The following is a 10,926-nucleotide window of genomic DNA, read 5'->3' as shown; positions in this document are numbered from 1 at the left end:
CTCGACTCTGATGGCAAGTAATGTGGGGTTGCTGCTGCTTTTATTTGCTGTCTTTCATCGTTTCATTATTAGATTGTATTTGTAAACTGCTTTTTTATTTTGTTTTTTATTACAGCCAAGCAGTTTATAAATTTTATGAAATAATAAATATTTTGCATTTTGCCTAGTTTGCTGGCCTGCCAGGAAATATTTAGCTGCCACGAATGAATGAAGCGTTTCCACACAGCTTTTACAACCAAGGTAGGCTTGAAGCGCAGTAGCTTAAAGGTCCTTATGTCAATACGTGTGGAAACAGAAGGCGACTTTGTCTGTGTACGAGAGCAGACGCGCGATGCCTCGAGTCTATTTCTATGATCGGCTTCTTAGGCCCGTGACGTTATATCCCCGAACAGGTCACATAGGGGAGCTATGGAGGGCGACCCTCCTCCATCCCCCAGGGGGGCTTTTATTCCTTTTGGGAATGCTTCGCCCCGCCCCCTCCTTCCTCCCGCGCCCTGACGTGGCTCCTCCCCTCCCTGCGCACCTTCTGCCGCCCAAGCGCTCCCGCTTCAGCCGGCGATGACGCACCTTCGGCGCCATCGCCGCCTCCTCCTCCGCCCTGGCGAAGCGCGCTCCCGGCGGGGAGAGCATCGTTCGGGAGCGCGCCTCGGGAGCGCGCGCCTTCCCCACGTGACCCCTCCGGGACCAACCGGGAGCCGAAGATTGAGGGGAGCGGAGCGCGTTCTCGCGGGCAGTTGCTGCGGGCGGGAGAGCAGAGCGCAGGAAGACGGGGGCTCCGAGCGCGTGCGGACTCGCTCCTTGAGAGGTCCCTGCCTGACGCGACGCCATGTCCGAGGAGAAGCCCAAGGTGAGTGCGAGGCCGCCCCAGCAGCGCCCCCCTCCCTCAGCTGCTAGGGCCCCGTAGGCCCTCTGCCTCCTCTCGGGCCCCTTCCGAGCCCGCCTGCCGGCCCCCCTCAGGAGAGGGGCGCGAGGCTCGCCGTGGGGCTGAGGCCCCGAGGGTCTGCGTTCCCCCGCCCCGGTTGTGAGCGGCGAGACCCGGACCCGCCTCACCCGGAAGGAGGGCGGCTCGAGAAGGGGCGGCCCGACCGCGCTCTTCCTCCGCGGAGCTCCCGCAAGAGTTCGGCGCCGCTCCTAGGCCGCGCCGCTTCGCTGCGAACTCCCATCCTGGTCCGCCCCCGCCGGGTTCGCTATTGTCGAGCCAGGCCGAAGGCGCGACCACCACGTGCTCCGCAAGGCAGCGCGCTCTCGCTGGGGGCCGGATCCATCCGGCCTCTTTCCCTCTCCCCGTCGCCCAGGGCCTCTTTTCCGCGCGCAGTTGGACCGAGGTGTACGCGGACCGGTGTCCAGTAATTTCCAAATTTTGCACCTAAGAGCCCCCTTCCCCCGCGTGCATCCATATAGCGAGGGAGCAGCCCTAGACAGAGCAACCCCATTGAGACTTGAGACTCAACATGCATCTGGCTGCAAGTTTGAGGAGAGGCTTTTAGTGCAGTCAAGTGCTGGCCATTGAATTCAGTGGAGGATACCTCCCAAGACGGTATACCGAGGATTGCACTGTTCTGTTTTGCGCGTGTGGAACAATCGCTATCCCCATTCTAATATTAGAACAATTTAATGAAAGATGATACGTTTAGCGTTGTCCCCATCAGTTGTAAGCCTACATCACAGAGTCGCTTAAAGGTGAGCTTTATAGATGAGTGGTGTTTGTAGGCTGAAAATATTCAGATAAGCAGGAGTGAAAGCATTGAAAGTTTTTTTCAGTTGATTGGATGGTACGTAGTTTTTTTTTTTAAAAAATTGGCTTTTATCCACCCTCTCCCAATAGTTTTAAAAGCAGAGAGGGATCATTCTAAAATTGAGCCTTTTTGCAGACTTGTGGAATATCTGCACTACATTTAAAGCATATTTAACGCCCATTCTTTTAATTCCCCCAAAGAATCCTGGGAAGTGGAGTTTAAGAGTACTGGAAAAGGTAGTTCTGCGAGGGAAACTGCAATTCCTACAATTTTTTAGGGGAAATCATGTGCTTTAAATGTATAGTGTGGATCTGCTGTTGGTCAACCATGTTCGGATTCTGTGTGGAATCTGATAGAATTGTAGAGTGGAAGGGACCAGGTTTAAATATATTATGAAACATGTAGACTTTTTAAATAATTACAGGAAGTTTGCCTAGTACTGGAGGTTGTTTTCCCTCCTGCTACAGGAGACCGGTGCTGGTGAAGCTAAGACCCCAGGGTGGCACATCTTTGACAATTTATTGACTATTAATTGCACTCCAGATTTGGAGTAAGAGATGTAGTTCAGTGAAAGAGAATCCACTTTGCATGCAGAAGGTCCAAGGACCAGTCCCTGGCATTTTCAAGTAGGAGATGAGAACATTCCCTACCTGAAAAGCAGAGAGCTGCTACCAGTCAGTGTAGACCAGAGCTAGTCAACCATGATATCCTCAGATGGTTTGGACTGCAACTCCTATCCCTTGTTCTTGGCCATGCTGGCTGGGACTGATAGAGGTTTTAGTCAACAACATCTGGAGGGTGCCATGTTGGCTACTCAAGTAAATGGATCTGAGTCAGTATAAGACAACTTCCTCTGCTGCTTGAGGAAGGCTTTCAATTTGCATCATGATTAGGCTGTGGATTCTTAAAGCATTTAAAGATCATTTCGAATAACACATACAGGCTAAGAAAATGTTGTATTTAGTGTGAGACTAACACTTGGGATCAAGCTACAGTGGTACCTTTGGATGCGAACAGGATCCGTTCCGGAGCCCCGTTTGCATTCCGAACAGAACGCAAGACGCGTCTGCTGCATTTCTCCGCTTCCACGCATGCGCGTGACGTCATTTTGACCGTATGCGCGAGCGGCGAAACCTGAAAGTAACGCACTCCGTTACTTCCGGGTCGCCGCGGAGTGCAACCCAAAAGAGCTCAACCTGAAGCATATTTATCCCCAGGTATGACTACTAGAAATTGATTAAAACTGCTACTTGTTTAATATGCTATGTTGTGTGTTTAAGCCTACAATCCTAACCCCACTTACATGGGAGAAAGCCCTTTGAATCAACTATGATTTATGAGTAGACATGGTTAGGATTGCGACCTAAGTATAAGCTTACCAACAGTGAAAGTATAAATACAATTTAAAATCTTTCTAAGGGTAAGCCGTGGAGGGGGGGATTTCAGCAACCCTCTTGGGAGAAGTTTTTATGCCAACCTTTTCTTTCTATCACTTCCTGTGTTGCTCCCAGGGCTACTCACTGGAAAAAGAAGGCAAAATTGATGTTTGTAGATTCCACCTCATTTTTTACCTTGAAATCCTAATGGAATTTCCTAGAGTAAAAAAATCTAGAGTCCCGTAGCAAAAGAGTGCATTTTCAGACTAAAAATGTGGAGGGGTTGCTAGATAATGCAGTGAGGCTGCATTACATATCATCTGCAGTTGTGTTACAAATCATACCTCCAAACCAGTTGAGGAAACAGTGCTTTGTTAATTCATACCAAAATGGTTGTGCTGCAGTCACAATGAAAGATCCAAACATTGCTACAAGCCAATGCTCAACAACAGGATGACACATGGGGAGAAGCAGAAATGCCCCATTCCAAATTCCTTTCAGCTTAGTCACATGGCTTAGCCACCCTGCAGGGGTTACACCATCCTTTTTGCCAGTGTAAGTCAAACTATTTTTTTACAGGTTTGTGTGCCTCTGCCTCTGCTGCGTTTGGGCTGACTTAATCAGCAGTAGCTCCACTACTGAATAGAATTTGGAATAGGAGTAAGTTGTACTGGCTTCCTGTAGTTTGGTTTGCTCTGCCCTTTTGTTTATTTTATTTAATAACATCTGTGTGCTGCTTAACTGTAGTGCGGCAGCTGTGAAAAAGGCAAATTCCATGCTTGGGGTCATTAGGAAAGGAATTGGAAATAAAACTGTTGATATTATAATGCCTTTATATAATTCAGTGGTGTGACTTATGTTTGGAATACTGTGTACAGCTCTGGTCACCTCACCTCAAAAAGGATATTGCAGAGTTGGGAATGATTCAGAAAGATGCAACCTAAAATGATCAGGGGGTTGGAACAATTCTCCTATAAGGAAAGGTTACAGCATTTGGGACTTTTCAGTGTAGAGAATAGGTGAGTAAGAGAATACATGATAGAGGCATATAAAATTATGCATGGTGTCAAAAAAGTGGATAGATAATTTCCCCCCTCCCTTTCTCATAACAGTAAGAATTTGTGGAGATCCAGTGAAGTTGCAAATTTGAAGATTCGGGGCAAATTTTTTAAAAGTACTTCTTCACACAGTACATAGTTGAACTATGGAATTTACACCGGTAGGAGGCAGTGCTGGCCACCCACTAGGATGGTTTAAAAGAGGATTAGACAGATCCATGAAGAATAAGTCTTATCAATGGCTACTAGCCATGATGGAGGCTATGCTCTGCCTCTGCAGTTGGAGGCAGGAATGCTTCTGAATGCCAGTAGCGGGAAATGCAGGTGGGAAGAGTGCTCTTGTGCTCAGGTCCTGCTTGTAGGTTCCCCACAGCTTGGCCATTGTGAGAACAAGATGTTGGACAAGGTGGGCATTGACTTTATCCAGCAGGTGGTTTGTATGTTCTTTTCTGAGAAATCTAAGTGCTGCAGGTATCAGCCAGGTTCTCCTGACTAATGCTCCCCAAATACTGATCTGAGCTTTTATGTTTTGTTTTGCAGGAAGGTGTAAAAACGGAGAATGACCATATCAATTTAAAAGTAGCTGGCCAAGATGGATCAGTGGTCCAATTTAAAATAAAACGGCACACACCACTAAGTAAACTCATGAAGGCCTATTGTGAGAGACAGGTAAATGAGTTAACTATATTTTTGTGTGAGTATGCACTTGTTTATTGTGAGGTACATAAAAAGGCCCCCAAGCCCCTATGGCTTATTTGCCCAGATAAATTTTGATGTTAGAATATTTTCTCAAGGCATACAAAGTTCTGATGCCTTGGTGGTGTAAAACCCATTATGCTAGTGTGTTGACACATACAATTATCCCACATAATCTTTGATGTGATTGTTGAATTCCTTTCATTTGCAGTGCTGAGACATATCTGCACAAGTGTCAAGTCATAATTTATCTTATGCAGTGTTAAATTGATGTATGAGAAAACTTCATTTAATGGGGCTGTGTGATGTGGATAAACCTAGGTGCTCATGAGATTACATTAGACCCATCGGACACATAACTTGTGTGCATTCAGCTTTACGCATTTGGCAAAAAAAGTAAAATTTAAAAAGCGGGTGGGCATCCAAGGGAAAAAAACTTTGGCAATCCCACCCGCCATTGCACCCAGTGTGTTTACTATATGTGATTTTGGCTTGTATGTACTATTCTTGGAATGTAGTCCCCACATAAATTGTGGATTTACTGTATACTGTGAAGTGGGAAGCCATAGGCTAAGGGAGCCAAATGTGGCCCTCTGGCTTTTCTTGCTCGGCTTGTGTTTGCCTCTGGCTCTAGCCATCATTTGCAGGTGGCCTCTAGAAGGTTGCCTAGATAGGAATGTATTTGATTCTGCTGTTCATAGAAAGTCACCTCTACACTTGACAAAGAAAAGACACCATCCTAATTACATTGCATCTCTAGCAGCTCTACCGAGATTGCTAAATTAGACAAGTTTATAGAAATGTTGCATGAGGCAATAAAATTCCTGAGAGATACTTGGCTCATGAAGTGTGTATCCTCAATCAGCTTTCAGTTTAATTCTTTGAAATACTGATGTCTGTGAGCAATATCCATTTTGACATGATCTTACATATGTGGATTTACATTAACTGTCATATTTCAGGGTTTGTCAATGAGACAGATTAGATTCAGATTTGATGGACAACCAATTAATGAAACAGACACACCTGCACAGGTAAGAGAGAGTGGTGTTCGTTATACAGTTGAAGCTGAGCTTGCGGCTACTGCCTGTGTCTTGGAAGTTTAGTTAATTACTTCAAATGGAAATTAAGTTGATTCCTAGAATAAAATGTTACTATGGTGAGCTAAATCATTATTAACAAGAGTCCATCAAGGTGGGAGAGAGAAAAGAATTAGAGAATATTAGAGAAGCTGTAGGCCTTCAGAATTCATGGGCAATTTCCACTAGTGAGGAAATGGTGTGTAAGGTTTCTGGGGTGTAAATAAGGTTGACACAGACTGATAAGATGACAGATTTTGGTAGGCTCTCAGTGATTATTAGAAATACATATAATAGATCCCTTTAGATTTTGGTAGTCTCTCAGTGATTATTAGAAGTACATATAACAGATCCCTTTACTGGAATTAATCCCGGGCATGATGTAATTCCGTGCCTGTGGTGGAATTCTCTCATCACTGATAGAAAATATTAATCTTTTCTCATGGAAACTTTCTCCCCTGTATCAAATTTATAGTGTAAGCATGCTACAAAATTTCCCCACCAAGAAAGGATTCAGCCTTACTGAGGCTGAAACTGTGCACATTTATTTGGTAATAAATCCTATTGAACTCAGCAATAACTTATTCTGAGTAAAGATGCTGGGCTGTATCAGTTGACGTCCCTCCAGCAGATTTGTGAGGGGGCTGCAGAGGGTAGGGTGGTTATGGAAAATCACTTTCCTCGCCATTCTTCTGATAGAAGGCTCTACTGGATCAAAGAGTCTTCCATTTCAACAGGACACCAAATGGGCATAAAGAACTGCACTGTAAGTATTTGGCTGGAGGGAGTGCATTCTTAGGGATGGAATCTAAGGCATTACCCCACAAGAAATAAAGGAATTTTGAGTTAAGAGAGCTGTAGCACATACGAGTGTGTGAGCTACTGGGAAGATCTGGTTTCTCCAAATAAATGTGTTCCAAAATAGATAACATGTGTTCTAAATACTTATTGTTAGTCTGATTTTAAATGTTCTCACTTTCATGTAGGATGTGAAAACTGATGCCTTTCTTATCCTTATTTTATTACAATTTCTAAAGGTTTTGAAAGGCATTAATTGGGATAGGAAAAAAGTTTTAGTCTAAGCTAACCAGTTTGCCGGACCATGCATGCTGGCTGGCACCAGAAATACTTGTTTTATCCTATGTAAAATTATTCATGCAAAATTATTCATAGAATTTTCTGTATGTTTATAGTTGAGGATCTGTGTCTACAAATTTTGCCTTGCCTCTCTTTTATCTTCCTGAGGTCCTATGACCTGTGCACAGAATTTGGGGGAAGAGAGGCCTGCTCGCTCATGTTCTAGGTTTTTGCAGAAGTTCCAAGCAGTGCCTGTGCCATGAGAAGCAATAGAATCCATCCATCCTTCCACAGGTTGTGGAAAAGGGAGGGTACTTTTTCAGTCAGGAGCTGGATATCTGCAGGAACTTACATCAGTGATTCTGGAGAAGTTGAGTGAGGAAATATAGTAGTAACTCACTTCTGCAAAAACCCAGTACTGAGAAGAATAACCATCCAGTTTCTTTCATAAGCTGTGCTTATGGAGAAAGCACTTGACAGTACCTTTCTGTTTCCACTTACGAAAGTTGCGGAAAGGGAGGAAAGAGCATTTTATCTATTTATATGTTTGTTTTTATCAAAACAATTCACAAGGTGTAAAATGTACAGCAATAGCAACTGAAAAAAATGTAACATTTAAATAATCAGTGACAATAAGCAAGTATATCATAACAAAGTCAATCCACAAATTAAACTAATACAGATAAACTAACCCAATTAACAGCTTAAAACTGAACAGGAGAGAGAATAAAGCCTGATATGGAAATACAAATAGTAGTACAGAAAACTAAATTCCATAAGGTATTTTATTAAGTTACCACAGTTAACATACACACACGGGATGGCAGCCACCCACCTATCTTCACTAAATTTCTCTCTTGGATTTATTTGGAATGACTGTGTTAGCGGCTTTCTTAGCATGCCCTCTGAGATGTGCTTTATGCATGCTAATGTTGGGGGGAAATGCACTGTAAATGCTTGTGTATCATATTAAGAAAGCTGTAGGAGTTGGCAGTAGAAATAACCCAAGAATATTTAGCCTGCCAGATTGTGAAGTGTTGGACCAGTAAGTGTACCTAGATAATGATTTGCTAAGTATATGGTTTCCTCTGTTTTTAGGAGAGTGGTGAAGGGCATTGTTCCTTCAAGGCTATATATTAACCTTCCAAGCCACATCCTCCTCCCCAGCCCTGCTTTGCACCCACCCCCCAGTGTTCTTATCTGAGTAGAATGTGTCCTTGAACTCCAGTAGTGTCTCTTGCTTGCTTGGATAGAGTACAGAGATGTGTTGAGTGTGAAGAAACTAGCATGCAGTACAAAGGTAGAATAATGCTTTTGCCTCACCACTGGCATATGGTCCCCAGAGGCTTGTCCAGAAGGGAATGCCTCCCTTGGGCTGAAGAAGTTCCCCATCTCTGCAATACAGCAAGCAGATGTGGTTGCAGAGTTCTCTTTAATTCTATAAACCCAATATGAGTTTGTGAGAGATGCAGCTTTTAGCACTGGAATGGGGAAAACTGGTGCTGATAAAATAATACATCTAAACAAACCTCTACACAGTATGCTTCCAAACATGAAGTTAATTATTTGTACCTGTAGCCTACTCTTCACCAAATGATCCCAAGGCAAGTTACAAAAATCTCACAGCTAAAACAGGTACAGATACATAAAAAACATAACACAACTGCAAAACAACAGACCAGCAACACAGAACAAGAGTGGAGCAAGAGAGAAGGCATCTACTCAACCAGAGGTCTGAATTAAGAGGTTTTGTTATATTAGAAACAAGATTCCTTAAATATTATTTTTAAAACTCGTTACTTTTTTGTCTTATTAACAGTTGGAAATGGAAGATGAGGATACTATTGATGTGTTTCAACAGCAGACGGGTGGCATGTGCTAAATATCCTGTCCTTTTAGGAAGAGGAATGTAAAATTTCAACTCACTTTATCATCTGTCCTTGGATTTGCTATTAAATAGTAAACAAATGAACATGCCAATCATACAGGAATCTCCTCATGTTCTGAAGACATTTATCCAAATTCTTTTCCTGTCCCTGATATACTGCGTGTGCAAGTTGAAGCTGCATCTGTGGGAAATTACTGCATCATAAAAATGGGCCCAGTCAAAATTAAATTTTCAAATAAGTAAAATACCAGTTGTTGTCTGCTGTCATCTTGTATCTAGAAATTGGTGGCCTAAATACAAGCCTACTGTAAAAGAAGGATACTTAGTCCTGGCTTTTGTTGTTTCTGTTTTACTGCTTAATTATGTAATGTAAATATTGAAATATTTTTCCTTGCAATAGTAAGTTTCTCAAAACAGGTGGGTTGAGAAAGAAAGGATTTTACCATTAAACACATGTATTACTTTAAAACTGTTAATGGGATATGCAGAAAGGACAGTACTTCAGATACATGCTTAGTGACAGTTTAAGGTAATGCAAATGTACATGTGCTTTTTCATAATAAAATAGCATAGAATAAAACAATTTTTTTAAAGTAAAGGAATGTCTTTGAGTTTGTCAGCAGCTGTAGCATTTGCTTAGGTTAACTTTCACATCTTCTATTTAACTGTCACATGTCCAACATTGAGCACCAATGTCTTTGATAAAATGTTTAAAGAATGGACCAGAACCAGAATCGTTTTAGGAAGCAATGGTGTTCAACTAATTTTAATGGAATTTGTTTAGGAGAAATTCTGAACAGATTGTTCCCAGTGAGAATCACTCCTTATTGATGTATTAGGCAATAAATAAACTTGTGTACCTTTTTCTGACACCTCTCTTGAAAGCTGAAATTTTAACTATTCCCTTAGCTGCTACTTTGAAATCTATAGGCTGGGATACAAAGGACCATGTGCCATGTTCTGTGTGCACATCAGGGATTTCTGCAGTCTCTTCCTGCTATAACTCCTCATGTCTCCTGAAAAGTTGCCTCCTATAGGAGGAGGACCCTTTGGAGTATTGTGCAATACTGGAGGGCTGCAGAGGAGAAATGTGTCTGGTACCTGTTCCCCACGTACATGCAGAGTCTCCTGCTTGTGCCTGGGGCTCTTGGGATAACCACCATCAATTCATAGATATTTTAGTTATATTATAATGAGTAAATTAGGTGTAGCTTTTAAAAAATATGGTATCAAATGTGCAGGAAAATCTCAATGTAGTGATACATTCTTAAAGAGGCTTGCTGTGTCCTACATCCTCAAATATTTTGAGCTTCAAAATAATGTTTGTAGTGACAACTGGCTTGATAAAATTTAATTTGCAGAGATCCAAAAATACAAGGTCATTTTGTTGACTTTCAGGATGCTGTTCATTGCTGCTTGAGAATGTCACTTCCTTTTAATCTCTACCCATCATGTGTTAGATTATCTGCTTGCAAGAAATCCTGTTGGGAAAAAAGTCTTTTCTGTTTCAGTTATATGTTGTCTAAGGAGGGGTATTTTAAAATCTGTCATTGTTTATTCACAAATTTTTACATTTGTTGTCCTTTACTACTGTACACAGTAAATATAGTTTGTTACTCTGTCTCTTGGCTTATGCTTAATGCTGCTGCATTTCATATGACTGTACTCAAAGCTATATCACTGAAATGCTGACAACTTATTCTTATGTACATCTTTTATTAAAGTTCTTTTATTGAGAGTAAGCCTACTGTTCAGGGCATAAAAATCAGTTTTTCATAAAATACACCCTGGAGGTGTTTTTCTTTATTAACTTGCAATTACATGGTGAAATTGTTTATCCTTAATATCTCAGATGAAATGCACTTACTATTTAGAAAAACGGATGGCGTGGGAGGAAGTGGTGATGGTGGCTTCAAGGGCAAGGCCATCTTTTCTATTCAGTATTTCAGAGATAATTGCACATCAAACACCCATTTCAGGAAAACATTGCAGATCCATTTGGAATTGCTTCTATAT

The 10,926-nt window shown here is 42.2% G+C and overlaps 1 protein-coding gene across 2 annotated transcripts; it reads left to right on the top strand.

Annotated features, from left to right (window-relative positions):
* The first annotated feature begins 662 nt into the window (after nt 1–662).
* SUMO3 (small ubiquitin like modifier 3) lies at nt 663–10,652 on the top strand. Of its 2 annotated transcripts, XM_081911522.1 has the most exons (4): nt 678–847; nt 4,711–4,839; nt 5,829–5,900; nt 8,842–10,652. In XM_081911522.1, exons 1-4 carry the CDS (start codon nt 827–829, stop codon nt 8,902–8,904), a joined length of 285 nt encoding a protein of 94 aa, XP_081767648.1. In that variant the 5' UTR covers nt 678–826; the 3' UTR covers nt 8,905–10,652. The 2 variants fall into 2 exon arrangements, with proteins under 2 accessions (XP_081767649.1, XP_081767648.1); XM_081911523.1 differs by lacking the exon at nt 5,829–5,900 and having other exon boundaries at nt 663–847.
* The last annotated feature ends 274 nt before the right edge of the window (nt 10,653–10,926 follow it).

The sequence above is a fragment of the Podarcis melisellensis genome (assembly GCF_964234715.1).
Source record: "Podarcis melisellensis genome assembly, chromosome: 5".
In the NCBI taxonomy this organism is placed as follows: domain Eukaryota; kingdom Metazoa; phylum Chordata; class Lepidosauria; order Squamata; family Lacertidae; genus Podarcis; species Podarcis melisellensis.
The sequence above is the reverse complement of the archived record's forward strand: the minus strand, read 5'-3'. Positions and strand labels throughout refer to the sequence as shown.